This window comes from Lentinus tigrinus (genome assembly GCF_003813185.1).
Source record: "Lentinus tigrinus ALCF2SS1-7 unplaced genomic scaffold L226scaffold_19, whole genome shotgun sequence".
NCBI classification, from domain to species: domain Eukaryota; kingdom Fungi; phylum Basidiomycota; class Agaricomycetes; order Polyporales; family Polyporaceae; genus Lentinus; species Lentinus tigrinus.
In genome coordinates this window covers 224,830-245,261 of record NW_027137928.1, presented here as the reverse complement: position 1 = coordinate 245,261, position 20,432 = coordinate 224,830, and the positions used below count along the sequence as shown (strand labels likewise).

The 20,432-nt window shown below is 55.6% G+C and overlaps 7 protein-coding genes across 7 annotated transcripts; 3 read left to right on the top strand and 4 right to left on the bottom strand.

Annotated features, from left to right (window-relative positions):
• Window positions 1-643: 643 nt before the first annotated feature.
• L226DRAFT_572563 (uncharacterized protein) lies at window positions 644-3,893 on the bottom strand (the record flags this gene model as incomplete). The annotated part of the gene is made up of 4 exons (XM_067684693.1): window positions 644-1,654; window positions 1,705-1,865; window positions 1,928-3,362; window positions 3,411-3,893. 4 exons carry the CDS (start codon window positions 3,891-3,893, stop codon window positions 644-646), a joined length of 3,090 nt encoding a protein of 1,029 aa, XP_067533691.1.
• An 850-nt stretch (window positions 3,894-4,743) lies between these two features.
• Window positions 4,744-5,023, top strand: L226DRAFT_572562 (uncharacterized protein; the record flags this gene model as incomplete). The annotated part of the gene is made up of 2 exons (XM_067684692.1): window positions 4,744-4,887; window positions 4,958-5,023. 2 exons carry the CDS (start codon window positions 4,744-4,746, stop codon window positions 5,021-5,023), a joined length of 210 nt encoding a protein of 69 aa, XP_067533690.1.
• Window positions 5,024-6,049: 1,026 nt separating this feature from the next.
• L226DRAFT_489397 (uncharacterized protein) lies at window positions 6,050-9,518 on the bottom strand. The gene is made up of 4 exons (XM_067677272.1): window positions 8,981-9,518; window positions 7,441-8,932; window positions 7,219-7,379; window positions 6,050-7,166 (listed from the first exon to the last, which is right to left on the bottom strand). Exons 1-4 carry the CDS (start codon window positions 9,488-9,490, stop codon window positions 6,186-6,188), a joined length of 3,144 nt encoding a protein of 1,047 aa, XP_067533689.1. The 5' UTR covers window positions 9,491-9,518; the 3' UTR covers window positions 6,050-6,185.
• A 1,047-nt stretch (window positions 9,519-10,565) lies between these two features.
• L226DRAFT_561480 (uncharacterized protein) lies at window positions 10,566-14,244 on the bottom strand. Its single transcript, XM_067683439.1, has 8 exons — window positions 14,125-14,244; window positions 14,025-14,053; window positions 13,883-13,952; window positions 13,580-13,811; window positions 13,280-13,528; window positions 12,119-13,223; window positions 11,906-12,066; window positions 10,566-11,854 (listed from the first exon to the last, which is right to left on the bottom strand). Exons 4-8 carry the CDS (start codon window positions 13,775-13,777, stop codon window positions 10,925-10,927), a joined length of 2,643 nt encoding a protein of 880 aa, XP_067533688.1. The 5' UTR covers window positions 13,778-13,811; window positions 13,883-13,952; window positions 14,025-14,053; window positions 14,125-14,244; the 3' UTR covers window positions 10,566-10,924.
• Window positions 14,245-14,522: 278 nt separating this feature from the next.
• L226DRAFT_112329 (uncharacterized protein) lies at window positions 14,523-15,325 on the top strand. The gene is made up of 2 exons (XM_067672142.1): window positions 14,523-15,209; window positions 15,267-15,325. The coding sequence occupies exon 1, from the start codon at window positions 14,772-14,774 to the stop codon at window positions 15,192-15,194; it is 423 nt and encodes a 140-aa protein (XP_067533687.1). The 5' UTR covers window positions 14,523-14,771; the 3' UTR covers window positions 15,195-15,209; window positions 15,267-15,325.
• A 1,180-nt stretch (window positions 15,326-16,505) lies between these two features.
• On the top strand, window positions 16,506-17,093 carry L226DRAFT_465995 (uncharacterized protein; the record flags this gene model as incomplete). The annotated part of the gene is made up of 2 exons (XM_067675956.1): window positions 16,506-16,628; window positions 16,683-17,093. Coding segments are annotated over 2 exons (534 nt in total), but the record flags the coding sequence as incomplete, so codon positions are not given.
• A 1,652-nt stretch (window positions 17,094-18,745) lies between these two features.
• On the bottom strand, window positions 18,746-20,370 carry L226DRAFT_511002 (Ribokinase-like protein). Its single transcript, XM_067678280.1, has 5 exons — window positions 20,220-20,370; window positions 20,080-20,113; window positions 19,830-20,027; window positions 19,667-19,775; window positions 18,746-19,615 (listed from the first exon to the last, which is right to left on the bottom strand). Exons 1-5 carry the CDS (start codon window positions 20,340-20,342, stop codon window positions 19,012-19,014), a joined length of 1,068 nt encoding a protein of 355 aa, XP_067533685.1. The 5' UTR covers window positions 20,343-20,370; the 3' UTR covers window positions 18,746-19,011.
• Window positions 20,371-20,432: the final 62 nt, after the last annotated feature.

The window sequence follows — 20,432 nt, the reverse complement described above, 5'->3', positions numbered from 1 at the left end:
CGCTGTGCCCGTGCTTCGCTTACGCTATGCTAGCCAGCCATTCATTTGGTGCAGCTGTGCTTCTTGACGACGTATAGCTTCGAGCTACAAGCTACGAGTTACGAGTTACGAGCGTTGGGGACCCGTGCTGTGAAGTCTTTTAGTACAATCCGTGTATATCTATTTGCGTCCGTGCTCTGCGTCCGTGCTGATCCAGCGTGGGGTTGCTGGATGTATCGAATGACGTCGCACCGCTCCTGATCCTGGTCATTGACGGTGTCCGTCCTCATGAGCACGTCAACGAGAGCCCGTAAGTAGTGGGCCGGGGCTGTGATCAAGAAAGGCGTACTTTCGACGAGAAGTCAGAGTCGAAGTTGGGACGTCTCTCTCTCTAGCTCTACCAATCCGACATACTCGGTAGACGACAGAGTCGGACAGGTTGCTTCATCCAGTGCTCATGTTGAATTGAGTCTAAGTCAGTGGACATAATGTCCTTCTCTCACTGTCGGAAATTGAGAAATAGAACCAGTTGACGGGCACTGTAACTGTATTGACATGCGGAACGGATCACATTATGTAGGATAGACAAGTACATGAGACAAGAGAATAACCGAATCGTTGACGACGAAGTGTCACAAAGGACGGCGAGCGTTCGCAGCTGGACCTAGAGCCTCGGTCGCTTGTGCTTCTGCTCGCAAATGGCATCAGGATCTCCCTCCTCCTCGTCGGTGTATGAGTCCTCCGAGTCATTGGAAGCGTCCACCATCTCTCCGTCGCCACTCTCCTCCTCTTCGTCCCGAGTGCGCTTTCCACTACGCGGAGTACCCGAGAGCAGGAAAGACCGCAGATCGGCCAGGGCGGAGCTGGGACTGGGGTACAGGTTGGAAGGGACGACGTCGTCGGCATTGGAGGAGACAGACATGTCGCTTATCCCACGACTGGAGATGCGAGGAGTATCCTCCTGGGTGTCTTGATCAAGGACCTTACCCCGGAACAAGAACTGGTTCAAGCGCGCCTTGTCTTGGCGTGTCACCGAACGGTTGGCGGGCCACTGGTACCTGTCCAGCACATCTGTGAGATACCCATGGTGTGACAAGAAGCCGGGCACGGCGCAGGGTTCAGACGCCTCTGAATGACCAGACCCTGCGTCTCTTTCCCCTACTGAAGCCTTATTGCCATGACCGCGACTGGGTTCCTTTGCGCCCGTAGAACTTCCATGGACACCTTTACCACCAGGGATCGGGATCCGCTTCCGGAAGGGTAGGATTTCGGCTACGTCGACGGTCGGCGCCGATGCCTGGAGCTTGGGGTCGAAGACGCCGTATAGCGCCTTCATCTTCTCGAGGTCTAGCTGCCGATACGACAAGTGACAACCGGTCTGGAAGTCTTCGAGGATGGCCTGGAGGACAGGGTTGTTCTCGACGCGGATCGGTGACTCAGCGGAATGTCGAAACTGATCTAACTTCGTGTTGCCTCCAATCTTGATACCACGTACGCGCCCTGTCTCCTCAAACATGCTCTTCACAAAAGGCTTCAACATCCCCGGGATATCCGTGACGTGGTACTTGAGGACGAGGTAGCGGAATGTGTGTATGAAAGCCTCCAGATCGTCAGATAGCCGATGTGGTTTCCTAGGGTATTGCAGCAAGAGTGCAGATCGGAACTCCCAGGTGCCCTGGTGATAATAAGTATGTTGACTACGTTGGGAAAATGCGGAATACGTACTGTGCGATCGGGTTCGGTGGGTCCCATCCCAAGTTCCCACTCTAGGCGACAAAGATCCCAATCGATTAAGATGCCTTTACGGGTGACGGGGTCGATCAGGATATTTCCAACGCTGATGTCTCGATGAAGCACTTTGGCTTTCGTCCAAGCCTCGAAGTGAGCTATGGGAGAAGATGCATGGTCAACATGAGGGAGCTGACTGTACGAGTAAAGATAGACTGACCAGTGATGGCATCATAGAAGACCATCGAGAGCTCTCTGAAGTTCTTAAACTCCTCCAGCGGAAGGCCAATCTCCTTTGTGCCCAAGCGGTAATGAATGCGAGTTACCGGCAGCGCCTTCACATGGGAGAGAAGTGTGTGGAACTGCGTCCTTTGAGCTCTGAGGCCGCCGACATCTCCGCCGCAAATGAGAGTTGCAACACCCTCAACTTGAGAGCTTTGAAGCCGCTCATAGACGAGATGTTCCGGGCGCGAACGACCGGGCACGTATGGCCTCCAGTAATCCTTGATGAAGCATAGATTACCGGTAGAGAGGTCGTACGCCACGTAACCCCGGGTGCACCGACCAACGAGCGAATCGGTCATGAAGTGGGGCTTGCCAACAAGGAAGTACCGATCCGTCGGCTCTGCCGGAGGGGGAGGGGGAGACGCAGACGACGGGTCAGGAGGAGGGGAAGTAGCCGACTTCTTGGATTGAGAGGAAGGATCCTCCGGGAGCTTCTCGTCGTCGGGCGCGGCCATTGGCGTGATACTGATCCTGTAGATCGGCACTCCCGGCGCAGTCGCAGCGAGCACATATTTTCGGATCTCTGGCCGCACGCTCGAGTTCTTCGCCATGTCCTTGAAGAGTTGTGCCTCCTTGTCTTCGTCTTCCACAAGCACAGCAGTGGGATCGTATCCGAGCCCTTCAGGGCTCATATGCCCCACCATCCAGAGGAAGTCGTGCAGCGGTGAGTCGGTGTTGAGCCAGTCGAACTGGGTGGAGACGATGATGGCGCCTCGATCGATGCAGCAGAGACGAGCCATGTGACGCGTGGCGTAGATCGCGTAACAGAAGACGCGATGTTGGTAGTTGAGAACGTTGAGCATGTACTCGGCGAACTGAGCAAGGGCTGCCTCGCCATATATGGTGGGCGGAATCAGCCGCTTGATGTGATCATCCTCTGCCTTGGAGCGGCGGGCGTCACTAGCCTGAGTATGTCCCTCTGTACGTTGCTGTCCAGGAAGGCGCGACGAAGCAGATGAATCCGTGGCTGGGGAGCCTTCGTCGACCACTGTTGCTGAGCAGTCAGGATGAGCGGCCTCGGAAGGGGCGGGAGCCTGCTTCTTCCAGTCATCAAAGATGAATGCAGACTTCTGTACGGTGTTCTTGATTTCCACGGGGACGGCGACCCAGTGCCAGGAACGACCACCGACCTTGCCGCGAGCCGCCATCTCCTTCGGCGTCAACTTGCTCGTCTTCCGCTGCCGTTCGGTCAGCGTTGTCCCCAAGCGGGCCGCCGTACTGTCCCAGTAGACGCCAGCATCGTTGAAGGTCCCAGTGCGCGGCTTCTTCTCGCCCTTCACTGCAGGCTCCGGAGCCTTGTGGGTGGAGGTATCCAGCCACACAAGCTTAGACTCGTCGATAGCATCAAAGACAGAGTTGGCCGTGGCGTTCTGCATAAAGTGAGAATGGCAAGCAAGTGGTAACAAGGGAACACGTACCATATACGGATACCAGTCCTTCTCTTTCATTTTCTCAACCTTCACCCCAGTGAGATCCACCTTTGTGAACTTCTTCCGTTCGTCATCCGTCGGCCCAGTTTTGTTCACCAGCTTCAGAAACTGCTCGATTGGCAACTCGCGAAATCGGGGACCCATGCCGGACTTGTTGATCAGCCACGGACCACGCTGCTTATCGGTCGTAGGATCGTAGGAGAAGGGGAGGGGATTATCCTTGAGCAGCGTGTTATAAAAGTTATACGGGTCGACCTCGTCCTGGAGGTCGTCTTTGACTGGAGCAGCGGCGGCGGAATCGGGAGCGGCGTCGTCGGCAATGGGGGGAGAGGCAGTCGAGGTGGTCGGGGCGCCTTCGAGATGAACCTGGCTGGGCGAGGGTGGGGGACTAGGCGCGGCAGAAGCAAGGTCTTCGGAAAGGTGAGAGGCACTGTTCTCAGCACTGTGGGTGGGGGGCTCCTTGTCAGCCATGGCGACGACGAAGGAGATAGATGATGAGGGGGGATGGTGATGAGAACTCACGGTTCAATCGAGGGCTCACGGACTTATACCAAACAGGCGGATCAATCTCTCTTTGTCTGCCCAAAATGGATGACAAACACGAGGGGGTACACGCTTGGACCCCTTCGGCTGTTCAGGGCTCGGCCTGAGTCACAGTCAGTCCTGAAGCCGTTATACTTGCCATTTTGGCAAGCAATAGTCATAGCGACTTACCTCGTGTACAGATACAAGGGTTCTGGAACGCGGAAGGGCGCGGAACAATGAGCCACGTCGACGGTGGCGGTGGTCGCTTTGGTAGGGACGAATGGCTGCAACATCGATATGATGTGGCGGCATCGCCACCGTAGACGCTCATGTTTACTTTCTCCTCCCGACAACGTGCCGTGCCCAAGCGCAACCACCACATATGCCGTTGAAGAAAGCACTTTTTGACATTGCTTTGAGAGCTCTCTTAGACGGACCAGGAGCAATTGCGATCTGTGCTCTCTCGGTCTCGGACTTCAAGTTGTCGGGGCTCGATTCTTAACCACAGGACAGGACGTTTCAGTCTCTAGAGCAGCCCGCACGTTGTCTCTTTGGCTGAAAAGGCGCATGTATCTGTATTTATACAATATAAATGCTATCATAGCGCGATGTGCCGGCTGCTGTTGGTTTTGGGGTTGAAGTGGCACGCTACGGCCGATCGATCTCCTCTTTGTTGGGAGTTCTACCGCAGCATCTAGACGCCTTTTCACTTTGATGTACATTTCCGAGCTCCGCACGGCACAGGAATTCCGAGGACTTACCACACGCCCGATGGGTCGGTCCTCCACGAGAGGGGATGGATAGTGATGCGGAAGGAGGCGGTGTACACGGTGCTGCTGAATGCGACGTTGTTCAAGGGCGGTGCTTCCTCGCGCAAGACCCACGCTACCTGCGGTTCAGCGTGTTCGAGGGCGGCATTACGAGCCACTATAATCTGCGGGTGCGTGCGCTGGTCGCTGGTGTTTGTTGCGCGCCCGGGAGGTGCTGACTTTCAATCGATGGTTGTGCAGGTGTCGAACGCGAAGATCGCGGAAGAGCTCCTCGAGGAGATCAACGCGCACATCCCGATGGAGTAGACGACCGACCGCTGTGTTACGAAGAGAGGACGCCGTAGGCGAGAAGAGAAGGCCAGGGCGAGGGAGGCGACGAGGTGACTAAGTGATCAGGTGGCGAAGACGAGGACGAGGACAGGGGACGCTTTCTGCATCAGTGTCCGGATTTCTGTGTGTCCGTGCCGTGCTGACCGACGGTGGACGCTGTGCCCGTGCTTCGCTTACGCTATGCTAGCCAGCCATTCATTTAGTGCAGCTGTGCTTCTTGACGACGTATAGCTTCGAGCTACAAGCTACGAGTTACGAGTTACGAGCGTTGGGGACCCGTGCTGTGAAGTCTTTTAGTACAATCCGTGTATATCTATTTGCGACCGTGCTCTGCTGGCCGTCGTCGATCTGCTCCCATCCCATGGCATCGTCGCATCTGCCATTTTTGCCGTCGTCGTTGGATGCTGGAGGATGAAGTGCATGTTCTGTTGCAGTGCGAAGAGGCTCGTTTGGTGGACCTGCGTGAGTCTCTTCTTTGACGCGATTCGTCCCCTGTTTCCCCGAGTCCAGGCTCTGTACCATTCCCTGCAGTTTCTGGACTACATACGTGCTAGGCAAGAAACACCTCTTCGAGCCCCTCGCACTTTTTGTTCATGCTGTCTTCCTCGTCGATTCCATCCCCATGCTAGTAGTAGCCAGCGACGATGCGCTCTTACAGTATGCAGAGTGATCATTCCGTACAGACGTACACGCAATCTTGGGCCTCTATAGAGTTGTTCTATTCCGATAATAACCTACTGTCACTATCACGGGCCTAGGCAGGATGAGGGTCGTGTGCGTCTGGTTACTACTTGCGCCTGGGTCGGGAGCTCTTGCCAATGTGTCTCCTCGGGGGTACGCAGGACGTGGATGGCCACAGCTTGTTGTCTAAGCGAGGCAATCCGGCATACCTTGCAATGACCTGAGTAGAGGACAGAGTTGCTTCATCCGAGTGCTCATGTTGAAACGAGTCTAAGTCAGTCGACATAATGCGGAAGTTGAGAACTTGAAATAGAACCAATTGACGGCACTGCAACTGGATTGACATGCGGAACGGATCACATTATGTAGGATAGACAAGTACATAAGACAAGAGAATAACCAAATTGTGACGAAATGTCACAAAGGACGGCAAGCATTCGTATGCTCGCAGCTGGGTCTAGAGCCTCGGTCGCTTGCGCTTCTGCTCGCGAATTCCATCAGGATCTCCCTCCTCCTCGTCGGTGTATGAGTCCTCGTTGGAAGCGTCCGCCATCTCTACGTCGCCACTCTCCTCCTCGTCTTCGTCCCGAGCGCGCTTCCCTTCATTCAAGCATATGAGGCCAGTCGTCGACAATTCGGAGGAAAAGGGACTCCCAGAAAGGTTGGAAGGGACGAGATTGGTACCGGAAGACATGGACATGTCGCTAATGCCACGGCGAGAGGTGCGAGGAGTGGGTTGATAGACATCTTGATGAAGAACCTCACTTCGGAACTTGAACTGGTTCTCCTGCTTGTCGGAGAGTGGCTTGGCGATTCGGAACTTATCCCATATTACGCCTAGCAAGTGATTATGCTGCGACAAGAAGCCGGAGACGTCGCAGAGGTCAGGAACCTCCGAATCGGTAGGCTCCATCCTTGTTGTCGTGGACGAAGCATCGCCGTGGCCGTGTGCAGAATCGTGTGCAGCGTCATCACCGCCGTGATGCTCACCCCCGTCAGCCTCAGCATTCGGGTTGCCGCCAGGAAGTGGCCCCACGTTCTCACCGTCGTCTTCGAGAGGTACTGCCTCCATCTCAGGTTCATCGATTCCATAGCGGTCCTGCATCGCGTTTCGATCGATCTGCTTGTATGAGTCATAGCAGCCCTTGTGGATAGCGTCGAGGACCGCTTGAAGAACCGTATTGTTCCGGACCGCAATGGGTGACGCCAGAGATAGAAACTCGAGCATCTTCGTCTCTCCTCCGACCTTGATACCGCGTACCCATGTTGCAGATTCGAACAGGTCGGTGACAAAGACTTTCAACGATCTCGTCAATGTGAAGTGATACTTGAGGACGAGGTAGCGGAACACGTGAATGAATGACTCGAGATCGTCGGAGAGTCGCGGCGGCTTCCGAGGGTAAGCCAAGGATAGTGCAGATCGGAACGGCCATGTGCCCTGTAGAGAGTGTGAGCATTGAATAATCACGGTACCTATCGAGCTCTCGTACCGTGCGATCAGGTTCCGTGGGACCATGAGCGAGCTCGCATTGCAGCCGACATTGATCCCAATCAATTAGGATTCCCCTCTTGGTGCGAGGATGGATCAGGATGTTTCCGACGCTGATGTCGCGATGAAGGATTTTAGCTTTCTCCCAGGCGTCACGGTGAGCTAGAAAAACAAGTCAGTATCTGCTGGCTCTTATGGAGAGGAAGCGCGACTGTGAACTTACCCAATAGCGCAAAGTATAAGATGAACAAGAGCTCTCGGAAGTTCTTGAAGTCCTCCAGAGGTAGGCCGATCTCTTCCGTGCCCAAGCGATAATGGATGCGAGGCACAGGCGGCGCCTTCATATGGTGGAGGAATTTGTGAAGCTGCGTCCTCTGAGCTCTGAGACCACCGACATCACCGCCGCAAATGAGGGTTGCGACGTTCTCAACCTTAGAGCTTTGAAGCCGCTCATAGACGAGATGTTCCGGGCGCGAACGACCGGGCACGTATGGCCTCCAGTAATCCTTGATGAAGCATAGATTACCGGTAGAGAGGTCGTACGCCACGTAACCCCGGGTGCACCGACCGACGAGTGAATCGGTCACGAAGTGGGGCTTGCCAACGAGGAAGTACCGATCCGTCGGCTTTGTCGGAGGGGGGGAGGGAGACGCAGACGACGGGTTAGGAGGAGGGGAAGCGGCTGACTTCTTGGGCTGAGAGGAAGGATCCTCTGGGAGCTTCTCGTCGTCGGGCGCGGCCATTGGCGTGATGCGTATCTTGTATATCGGTACCCCCGGCGCGGTCGCAGTGAGAACATATTTTTGGATCGCCTCCGGCACATCGGAGTTGGTCGCCATCCGCCTGAAGGGCTCCGCCTCCGAGTCATTGCCGTTCGAGTCCTTGCCCTCCAAAGTCTCCTCGATCAACTCGGCAGTGGGATCGTATCCGAGCTCCTCGGGGCTCATATGCCCCACCATCCAGAGGAAGTCGTGCAGCGCTGAGTCAGTGGCGACCCAGTCGAACTCGGTGGAGATGACGATTGCTCCTCGGTCGATGTAGCAGAGACGAGCCATGCGACGCATGACGTAGATCGCGTAGCAAAAGAGACGGTGTTGGTGGTTGAGGACGTTCAGGATGTACTCAGCGAACTGAGCCAGAGCAGCCTCGCCCTCCTTGCTGTCCGTTATCAACCGCTTGATGGGGTCGTGTTCTGCCCTGGCGCCGGGGGGGTCACCGTCCTTAGGAGAAGGCCCAGATTCTGAGGCGTCTATGGGGACCACCTCCGGATGGATCCGTCCAGGAAGGTGCGATGAAGATGGGTTGGAGCCTTGGGAGCGTTTACCTTTCGAGCGGGTAGGCTGTGCGATTTTGGAAGAAGCGGGGCGCCGCTTCTTCTGTTCCAAGTCGGGGTCATGGAAGATGAATGCGGACCTCTCCGGGGTGCCCTTGATTTCCACGGGGATGGCAATCCAATGCCAGGAACGACCGCCGACCTTGCCGCGAGCCTGCATCTCCTCGTCCGTGAACTTGCTCGCCTCCTTCTGCTGCTCAGTGAGCGTTGTCGCCGCGCGAGCAGCCATGTTATTCCAGTATACACCTGCATCGTTGTAGGTCCCGGTGCGCGACTTGTTCTCGCCCTTCAGTACATGCTCCTGAGCTTTGTGGGTTGAGGTATCGAGCCACACAACCTGCGTGTCGTTGATAGCATCGAAGACAGAGTTGGCGGTCTCGTTCTGAGAAATGTGAGCGGGGGAATAGAGTGGTGACGAGGGAATACGCACGATATACGGGTACCAGTCTTTCTCTTTCAACCGATCAACCTTCACCTCACTAAGATCCACCACAGTGAACCTCTTCCGCTCATCATCCGTTGGCCTGGCTTTTTTCTTCGGCCCGGTATTTGCCACGCCCTCCAAGAACTGGTCAATTGGCAACTCACGGAAACGGGGACCCATGCCGTTTCTGTCAACCAGCCACGGACCGCGCTGCTTGTCTGTCGCAGGATTGTACGCGTGCGCGTTGGGACCGTCCTTGATTGGCGTGTTATAGAATATATAAGGGTCAACCGCGTTCTTGGGAGCGTCTTCGATGGGAGCAGCAGCGGAGGGAGCGGGAGCGGGGTCGCCGGCGGCGAGGGGAGAGAAGGATGTAGTCGAAGCGGTCGGGCCACCTTCGAGATGAAGTTGATTAGGCGAGGATGGAGGAAGAGGTGCGGCTGTAGAAGCAGAGTCTCCAAAGATGTGGAATGCAATGTTCTCAGCGCTGTTGGTGGGGGACTCGTTGTCAGCCATGGCGACGACGAAGGGAGGAGAGGAGGGGGGATGGTGGTGAGAACTCACGGTTCAACCGAGGGCTCACGGACTTATACCAGGCAGGCGGATCAATCTCTCTTTGTCCGCCCAAAATGGATGACAAACACGAGGGCGGTACCCGCTTGGACCCCTTCGGCTGTTCAGTGTTAAGGGCTAGGCCTGAGTCACGGTCAGTCCTGCAGCCGCTATACTTGCCTTTTTTGCACGCCATAGTCATAGCGACTTACCTCGTGCACAGATACAAACGTTCTGGAGCGCGGAAGGGCGCGGAACAATGAGCCACGTCGACGGTGGCGATGGTCGCTTTGGTAGGGACGAATGGCTGCGGGGCGTGAATAACATCGATATGATGTGGCGGCATCGCCACCATAGACGCTCATGTTCGCTTTCTCCTCCCGACAACGTGCCGTGTCCAAGCGCAACCACCACATATGCCGTCGAAGAAAGCGCTTTTGGATATTATTTTGAGAGTTCTATTAGACCGCCGAGGAGCAATTGCGATCCGTGCCCTCCCGGTCTCGGATTCTAGGTCGGCGGGGCTCGATCCTTAACCACCGGACAGGACGTTTCAGTCTCCAGAGTAGCCTCCACCTTATATGTTTAGTTGAAAATGAGCCTAAGTATGTATTTGGTGCATATAATTACTACCAAGAGGTGATGCGCAGGTTACTATCCATTTGAGGGCTGAACTGGCATGCTACCGCCCGGCGATCCCCTCTTTGTTGGGAGTCTCTACCGCAGTATCGGGAGACGGGCCACCATGGGCCACCTTTACGCTTTGATGTGCATTTACAAATTCGGGGCGGCACAGAACTTCCGAGAACCTACCACGCGGGCCATTGGTCTTACTCAGAGTACCGTCTATTACCGTGAGGAAGGCGAGCCTCGGCCGTCCGGGATACAAGCGGCTTGGCGACCCGTATTCCGCGAGACCACGAGGAATGACGGCGTGCTCGCGGTGATGAGCTCGAAGAAACTTGAATGGCGGGACGGCCTCACGCGGATGGCGGTCAGAGCTTACGACGACCTCCTGACCAGCCTCCAACCACAACACATGCCCCATTCCATTAATCCGAATGCAGAGATCCATTTGAATACCAAACGGTGACGACATCACAAACGACGAGCATGCTATGACTTGCCCCACGCACTGCCGAATGCACCGGGCGGCCACACGCAGCGAATGCACCTACACGTTGGCCAGTACACCTGCACGTTATACAGTACACCCAAGCGTGAGCAAATGCAACCACCCACTGTCACCGTACTGCCCCGGTTCCTGCCATTCAAGGACTCGGTCCAACGATACTACGAGCCATAACTACCATCCCCTCATGAGCGTTGCAACAGCCTAGAAATCGCATGGGTAGGCCGATGATCATCGCTGAGAAAGGTAGTCGAAGACTGCTCGGTTCAGTCATGATCGTCCACCCCGAGAGCATCGCTGCGGCGCCGTTTCCTGGTTTTTGCATGACCCTCAGACTGCGATGTAGACGCGACTATCGTAAGCGGTCCCGCGGGCATCGGAGTGGTCGTGCTTCCGGACAAGCTCGAAGAAGGTGGAGAAGGAGGAGGAGGTTGCTGATATTGGGTCGAGAGATACAATGTTGGCGCGAAGTGCACGGGGAGAGACTTCGACTCGGAGCCGCCTCCTCCCTGTATTGAGATATCGATCGAGCTTGAGCAGAAGGTGATATGCCGAACTCTGGGCGCGACAGACTCAGAGCGTCGAGCTTGGAACTGATCCTCTGCCTTGTCGTTGTCCCTTCCCTTGTAATCCTGCAGGATCCTCAGGATATCGCCAGGAGTAGCGAGAGATCCCGACGTCTCGGTCTCCAACCCCGGAGTGGTCGCACTGATCTCAGGCGCAGAGACCGGCTCCGGAGAAGACACCTTCCTCGACGACGGCAATGAGAAGATCTTCCGGCGCTGTGAGAGGGGCATGTCGCTAGTGGTATCCGTCGGAATGTGGGCACTACTTGTTCCACCATAACGCTTGATGATGTCATCGACGTTGATGGTGCTGTACGAAGCACAGCACAACTCTGCGAGCTTGTCCAGCACGCGCTGAAGTGAGATGTTCCCGCGCACTTCAAACGGCGGGGTCCTCTTCTGAAACTCGGCCAGTTTCCGCATCCCCCCAATGGTCACGCCGTTGACCTGCTCGGAGCGTTCGTACTTCTCGTACACGTAGTCGTGGAGATTTCCCATGGGGACTATGCACTCGTGAAAGCGAAGGACTAGGAGATGGAAGACGTGGACGAAGGACTCCGCATCGTCCACGAACCAGTAGGGCTTCCATGGACACCGCAAGGCGAGAGCAGAGCGAGTTTGCCATGTTCCCTGCGAAGAATGGGTGAGACGAATGCGTGTGAAGGAGCTCTGGATTCTTACCGCCCGAGCGGGCTCCGCGGTGTCTTTGTTGAGCTCACTCCTACATCTGGACTGGTCCCAGTCGATTAAGAAGCCTTGATTGGTTGCGGCGTTGATCATGATGTTGCTCGGGCTGATGTCCCTGTGGAGAATATCGCCGTCCTCCCAGACCTTGTAGTGTGCTGTTGAGATGTACTCAGTTGTCGTCAGCTACTTCATGTGTCGCATACGTACTGTATATGGCCCCGGAAAGGATTTCCGTGAGGTGAGTGAAGTTCTCGAACTCCTCCAAAGGAATTCCGATTTCTGCAGTGACCAGGTGGTAGTGCACGCGAGGCGCGGGTCGAGCATCCAAGGGAAGTGCATCCTGGACAGAAGTCATCTGTGCACGCGGGCCAGCGACATCTCCACCACAGACTAACGTTGCAATCGAGATAGATGCGTCTTCGGGATCCAGCCGCTCTCGCAAACGTTCATAGACGAGATGCTCCGGTCGCGTCTTCCCAGGGACGAGCGGTCGCCAGTAGTCCTTCAGAAAGCAGAACGTCCCTGCTTCAGCAGTCGAGGTGACTTGGAAGGCGATGAAACCCCGAGTGCACCTTCCAACGAGGGACTCCGCTGCAACATGGGGTCGCCCGACAAGAAAGTAGCGGTGTTGAACCGGCGCAGGTTCGGTTGGGGTCGATGACGGCTCAATCTGCGTAGACGCGTCGTGCACTGACATACCAGCCGACGCTGATAGAGCTGAATGCGACATGCCTGCTACGACAGGTGACAGGCGGTCTGGATCAGCGGATCTTCTGGAGTCTCCGTTGCGATGGTAAGCGTCTGGAGTCGAAGACGCTTTAGGACGGTCGTCTGGAAGGACATCTTCGGGATCAGGAGGAGATGAAGTGACACGAATTCTATAGAGGGGATGGGTCTCGGGGAAGGCGTCTTTGATGTAATGCTGGACCTTGCTTGGCAATTTGCAGTGCTCGATAGCCTCGCGAAGACGGGAAACCTCGACATTGTCTGAGTCGCGAGCAGGGTCAAGCAGCACCGCTTCTGGGTCGTAACCAAGCTGGTCCTTGTGCATATGGGCCACCTTCCAGATGAAGTCGTGGAGGAAGGAGGATGTGTCAGTCCAGACGAAGGGTAGCGAAACGAACGCACCCGCTCTATCAAAATAGAGGACGCGGACGTGGTCAAAAGAAACGTAGATCGCCCAGGAGAAGAGACGGTGCTGGAAGTTGAACACGTTTGACATGTAGTCCGGCAGTTGACCGAGCGCTGGATCTCCCTCTTCGGAGTCGCTGATGGAGATGTGAGAGCGGTCAGGGTGCCAAGTGATGGGGTCCTTTGGGACAACATCAGACGGTCTGCCATCCTTGTCCATGCAGCGGATGCACTGACCTTCATCTCGATAGGAATCGCCACATAGTCCCATGAATGTCGCCCAAGGTAGGGAGACTCCGACCGCCGCTCCTCAGACAGGGCTAGTTCATCTGCCGCGAGAGTTGTCGCCGCACGTGCCTCGGGAGTGCTTAGATAGATACCGGCGTCGACGATAGTCTTACCATCGGAGGACTTGTGTAGAGGGTGCTCCACAACGAAATATTGAGTACACCCTGCACGGTCAAACACAGTCTGGATGGACCGAAGCTGCAAATAGTCATGTAGCGACTCCGATAGATCAACTTTTGACGCACTCACCAGCCAGGGGTACAGCTCCAACTCGTTATCAACGGTCTGAATCGTCTTGTACTTCTCCGCTTCATGCTCCGCGCCGATTTCCTCTCGAATCGCCAAATCTGGTGCGTAGAAGTGCAATCGGTCTTGAGAAGAGGGGTCCTCCCCTGGGATCTTCGACGCCATTTCGGCGACTGAGATCTCGACGAACCGTGAGGCCATGCCGTCCAAGTTCACGAGACTGATGTCGAGGTCCCTGCCGGTTGGCGGCGTGTACGCGAGCTTGTTACTAGACTGGGAGTTGGTAGCACGGATAGATATACATACGCGTGAGTAGTAGCTGTAAGCTAGGTGGCGTCAGGGGGGGACCTTTCGCCTGCCGGCTCCTAATTCGGATCTGGGCATTGGCCCGGGGGTTAACTCAGACTGCCAAATTCGTGCAATGTGCATTTCTGTCATTGTAACACACCTTAAGAGCAGGACAACTCTGAAGACGTCCTTCTCGACCGAGGAATGAAGTGTAGCATACAGATTAGCTGAGATACCACTACCGTTCGAAAAGTACTCACCTTCGAGTTTCCTATTACGCCTTGCAGCTAGTTTCGTTCTCGTGGCGATTGTGTAACCCAAAAGACTACGCTCCGGCTGGCGAGTATGCTTCTGGCCATTGACATAGGACTAAATAGACGGTAGACTTCAAGTCGCGGCGGGCCTGACTCGTTGGCACGACTCGCCGGATGATCAACTTCGCCGGCCGTTGCCGTCCGCCCGTTCGAGTCCACCCCGAGTAGCTATGTTCTCTGCCCTCTGCCCTCCTGGTCCTCCAATACATATGTATCACTCTCTTCCGCGACACCTTCTTCATTGCGTTACGCAATTGTGCTTGACATCATTGATTTTCCTTGTTGTGCCATGTCTCGGCCTCGGAGACTTAGGCAGTGTGACTCCGTACCCTAGTAAGTATTCTCCCAATCTCGACTTTGCTCAACCAATTCCATCGTATAGGTGATTAGTATATCTCAGGTATGCCTACGGTGCAATTTCAGAAGAGTCGAGCCTCCCATGAGTGATGGGACTAAGTAGCTCTTTAGAGCGCCTATAGACGCGTCGCTAGCGCGGCAACCTCGGTTTCGGTTGCTATTCTACTACCACCACGTCTCGTCCATGTCTACTTCTTCTCCCTCCCCAGCTCAATACTAGCCCATCTTCGACCAGTATGAAGCTCACTGGCGATGCTGTCGAACGCGAGCCTATCAAGTATAAGGCATTCGAGCGCGTAGTGGCGATGGAGCTCGACGAAGGATGTACTTATGAAACGATGGGGAGAAGCTCCCTACGACGAGTTTCATCCGGACGCCCGGACGCATATGTCAGAAGAACAGTATCGCAACTGCACACTGCGTATCACATGACCTACCAGAAGTACTGCGCGTTCCCTTCCTATTCTCGAGCGCATCGCGCAACGTGCTCGCGGTTCGGCGTTCTGGAGAGTTGGTGGGTGTTCCTCTTGAGGGATAACAGTTCGAAAAAGGCTATCCATGCGCTAGTCGAGCCGGAAGACGCGCAAGCCATGAAGGAGTTCCTTGGAGTGAAGCCGCAGGATGTAAAGTGTCAGCGCGCTCTGAATGTGAACGTTTGAACGGCCTAGTGAACGGTGCGTGCACAATGGTTCACATCAACTTCCGATTTGATATATCTTGCAATTCGCTAGGAATCAGATCTATCGCCTCTCTCGCTCTGCCATGAGCATCGGACGGCCGGGGAGACTGCGCCGTACGTATCTCCCCCCCTCTCGAGTTCTCTTACCCGCAGACGTCAACCACAACTGGCAGTCTTCGAATCCTTACAAGCCAACAGAAAGGCTCGCGTGGAAGCATGCAGCCGCCTTACTGTGAGGATGTCTGCCAGGCACAGTACCCTGCATCCAATTAACATTGGTATCTACGCGCGCTCGCGATGCTGCGCATGGCGCAAACATCGGTGATATCAAAGGTATGACAGCCCGTGAGGATGACCCCCAATTCATCGTTCAACGGACCTATACTTCGCAGAGTCAAAGAAGCCTAGCTTAAACCCCCGTCGAAGACACTGCGCTGTGAGGTCTGTCAGCATGCGCTCATTGGCTCGGGGCAAGCGGCGACCGCAACGCTGACATGAAGAATGCGCTGAGGGCTGAGTTAGCATGGGACCGAACTCCTCGGAATGTTTATATTCTTGTCGGAGATGTCAGTGTGGTTCCCTCATTGCAGGGCGACGTTGCTGTGTGGTCGAGCTAAACCACATTCGCATGCAATGTGGCAACGCTTCCCTCATGACCGCGTCCTCCTTCCATAGGTATAAGTGAGTGCGTCTCCATTCACTCACAGACCTAGAAGAAGAATTTTCATGGCAGACGACGCCTCAGCTCGAGCACTTGCCCACCAGGCGGCCTTTCTTTCTGAGCTACCATTCTCACCAGTACGTGGACATCATCCTGCCTTAGACACGCCAACCTGAGCCCTTTCATAGAGAGCATCCCGTGAGAAATCCCTGGGCACCTTATCGTCGTTGGACAAGTTCGATGATTTCGACCAGGACACCGATGAGAAGCAACACACTATCGCGGTGGGTGTGTTCTTGCGTCTATCATGACCCTAGTCCCTCACGTGTCTGCGTAGGACCGTAACAGTACTCACTCGATTGAGGAACGTCGATATCCAAGCCCTCCGGTAAGTGATCACGATCTCGACAACCCTGGCAGTGACAATTTCTCCCGACTGATCAGGTTGGTTGACCTCTCTCAGGTGGAAATCATCGCATCGTCCACCTCTTCTGGTTCCGGTTCTGGCCTGCCTCCGAAGGCTTCTGGTGGCATACCGGAGATCCCTGTACGTTTAATCGTGTGTTATACCACGGCAAACCTCACCCGACAATATCGCAGGAACTCCGTCGAGCATTCAAGGAGGAACTAATGAAGGACTACCCAGAAAAGATGAGAACCGAGGCATGGGTCAAGACCGCCAAGGTCATCAAGAAACATAGCGACGAGATGGTCGACCAATGGAACAAAGAGATAGATGGACTTCTGACCTTCGTAAGATGAAGTGCCATTTTTCGTGCTCCTGGAACTAACATTCTATACGTCTAGGCAGGTCTCTTCTCCGCGATCCTCACTGCATTCAACGTCCAGTCATATCAACTGTTACAGCCATCGTCAGCCGATCAGACTCTCGCTGTTATGCTGCAGGTCTCTGCGCAGCTCGCGAGCTTCGCCGTCAACCCAGCGTTCGTGAACTCCTCGCAGCCTGCATATGATGCTGCGTTGACGGCAGTTTCGGCGTTCAAGGCTCCTGTCAAGGCCGTGCTACTAAATGTCTTCTGGTTCACCGGCCTGGTCTTCAGTCTCGCCTCCGCGACCCTCGGCATCATCGTCAAGCAGTGGCTCAAGGAGTTTAGCACAGGCTTGTACGGGTCCTCCCGCGAGATCGCCCGTCGACGCCAATACCGCCTGCAGAAACTGGAGCAGTGGAGGGTCCCCTTCATCGTGTCGATGCTTCCCCTCCTCTTGCAGATCGCGCTCGTCCTCTTCCTCGTTGGGCTCTTCATCCTGCTCTCTACTATTCACCGCGCAGTCACTATCGTCGTGGCAACTTTCGCATCTGTCCTGCTCGCCTTGATCCTGCTCGCCGCGGTCATCCCAGCCTTCGCCAACGACTGCTGCTACTACTCCCCGCAGTCGTACGCCGTATTCCGCGTCGTGGACTGGGTGAAGAAGCTGCTGTACTACTTCGCTCACGCCCACCTCATCGTATGGGATCGATTCTGCGATCTCCTTGGTGTCTATTCCGAACGTCTTTCTGGAAAGTCGCTCGGACGCAGGTTGTCGTTCCTCCGTCCCGCTACGTGGAGGGGCGGAGAGCACGTCGCCGCAGCTCAGGGATCCGCGGCGCTCGACGGCGACATCGTTCTCAAGGCATACACCATCACCCTCGACGCCAGCTACTTCAAAGCCGCCGAGAGTTGCCTCGTCGACATCGGGAGCCGCGAACTCGCAGACAAGTACATCCATCTCGCGCACGACACCCTAAACAAGCACTGGGACCACATGAGGGACATGTGGCCGCAGGACACCCTCCGGTTCTTCCAGGGTCTCGTCATCTGCGCCATGCGCATCGGCCTCGCATTCCCATTGGAGTCGCAGGACGAGTGGCTAGAGTGGGAGCAGGTACGAGCATGGGTTGCGCGCGACATGATGAGGCTGCTTCGGCCTGCGCCTGCCCCCGGGTCAACCGCGCGATGGCCGCCTTTCGTCGGGGCTGTTCTGTCGGTTCCCGAGCGCGATCTGCGCGCTGCCGTCATTCACACCATGTCGCTGACCTCGTTGGCGACATATGACTATCCGCTCCACCAGGTCCAGGATCAGGAAGCGCTGGAGGCACTTCGCAGCTGTCTGCTCACGCAACAAGTGCGGCTGCCGCCGATGGAAGAACCCGCGACGCGTAAGTATCATATGCACTCGAATTCTGAATGACTCTGCCTTACATCTGCTTGCCAGGAATCGTTCTTGCTATGGTGTATGACCTTGCAGAAGCTCAAGATCGGCTCCTGGATACCCTGCTGTATCGAGGTTGTTTTGACCCGTCGCGACCTGCATACGGCGAAAACCTGCACGACTACCTCCATGCCGTGCAACTTTCCATCCTCTTCGTCGCCAGGCACATCTCCAATCCACCCCATACTCCAGAGGAGAAGCCCTCGCATCTCTGGCACGTTCCCGGGGCCTGCAAAGACAGGATTACGAAGACCCTCCGCGCATGCCTGCGCAAGACTCTGACATCATTCGCGCAGCTCCTGACATCTCCACTTTGGCCCGTCCTCTGTCGCCCGCACCTTTGGACGCTCGAGTACGACGATACCATCGAAGTCATCGCGCGTCTGGCCGACTACGACCACTCTCGCAGACTCATTACTCGCTCGCTAATCGAGGCCTTGGAAGCGGGACTCCTCCCGTTCCAGCTGGAAGAAGACCGTGTCGGTGGAATCGATGGGTACCTGTTGTACCTGTATCGCGCACGCTGCAAATCGCAGCTTGAGCGGCTGAAGCGGCTGATGGTTCCGGAGGAGGATGGGATCGGCATGGGCATGGGCATGATGACGGCAGTCTTGACGGACTCAGAGGTGCAGGAGTCCAGCGAGGACAATAGCGAGGATGACAGTGAGGATCATGAGTACGTCTACGAGGACGAGGAGGACGAGGAGGATGATGGTCACGACGACGAGCTTTCCGAAGACGAAGACGAGGTTGCGGACGATGACGCTGGCTCTGGAGACGAACGAAGTGAGCGTAGCAGAGCCAGTCGAAAATGATCGGGATATTGAAGCGAAAGGGGAAAAGGAATAGACAGGACGTGCCAGGGTTGCTTCACACCATGCGGTTGTTTGTGTGTACTTCGTATCCAGTTGGTACTAATCTACATCTATGCGCTCCAAAAATCCGTCCAAGGCTGCAGCTCTCTGTACTCTACCGGCTGCGTCCCGCGGATGATGTCCTGTCCCTGAATAAGGCGGAGCTCACGCCCACGCATGCGCCTGATCTTGCGCATCGGCTCGCGGGCGTCGAGCTCCTCGTCGGTCACCAGCCGCTCCTCCTCCGGCAACGCCAGCGCCGCCTCGTGCGTCAAGACCAACATCGCGTGCGTTTTGCTGAGAGCGTGGGATACAGCGCGCGAGAGCGGCGTCTCGCCGCCCGTAGCGGTCTCTTTGGCCTGGGAGTTGGAGCCTGGGAAATGACCGATGACGAGCGCGGAGAAGAGGTCGCCGACCCCGGAAAAGTAGCCTGGGAGGCAGGGGAAGCATTGAGCGTGCACGAGGTTCCCATCCCGCGAGGACGTGATACATGCGAGGTAGGAGCTGTCGGAACTGTCGGATGGCGGTCGCAGGTGGGAGGGTAGAAGGTCTTTCAACCACGGCTTAAGAGGGATTGAGCTGACCACGACGTGCGGAACATGGTATGTCTCGTGGAGCATCCGGATGGCTTTATGAAGGGATTGTGTGTCTGTGATAGTGATGCCGGTGAGGACTCTGTGAGAGTGTAAGCTTGTTGGTCGGGTGCGAAAGGAGCTGTCTTCTTACTCCACCTCAAACCAGTTTGGTGTGATTATAGTAGCGAGTGGGAGTGCGGACTGGTAAATCGGGATGACATCCGGGGAGACGTATAGTCGACCGGAATCCCCGAGGACAGCTACCAGCTTTCCTTCAGTGTCTAGACGGGATGATGACCGATTGGATGACTCACGATCTAGCAAGTATATGAGGTCCGGCTTCCTTTCCCGTAGCCGTTTAGCAAGGTCGGTCACTGCGGCAGTTGCTTCTGCTCCTGGAACGTACCCCGTGAGGAGTCGATCGGGGACAAGGAGTTCGTTCTGCAGCATGATGTTGAATATATTCGACAGCTCTTCCGCAGAGGCTCTTGAACCACCAAAACGGCCATATCCTGCGTCTCTGTCACCAAGTGCCAGAAATATGTCGTGGTTATTGGCTCGTACCTGAGTGGTTAGAAAAATTGACAGTGTTCACAACCTGTCACGGGTAGATTAGTTGAGAAGCCGGATGATGAAATGGAGCCAAGCTTCTCCCGGAATGCGGAAGCGGATGAAGTCTCGGCTAGAACATATGATCTACTCACATCGACATCGTATCCCAGGCACTGCAAAGGGAAGACTGCAGCCTTTCCGCCGACATAACCATAGGCAACGTGCGACTGGATGCTGAGGATGCGTCCGCCGGTCTTGAGACCCACTATCGCCATCGTACAAGGTGGTGGTGTGCTACGTCTGCTCCCTCCGCCTAACCTCCACCGACGAGCTCATTTGTCATGACTCGAGCCGAGGAATAAATA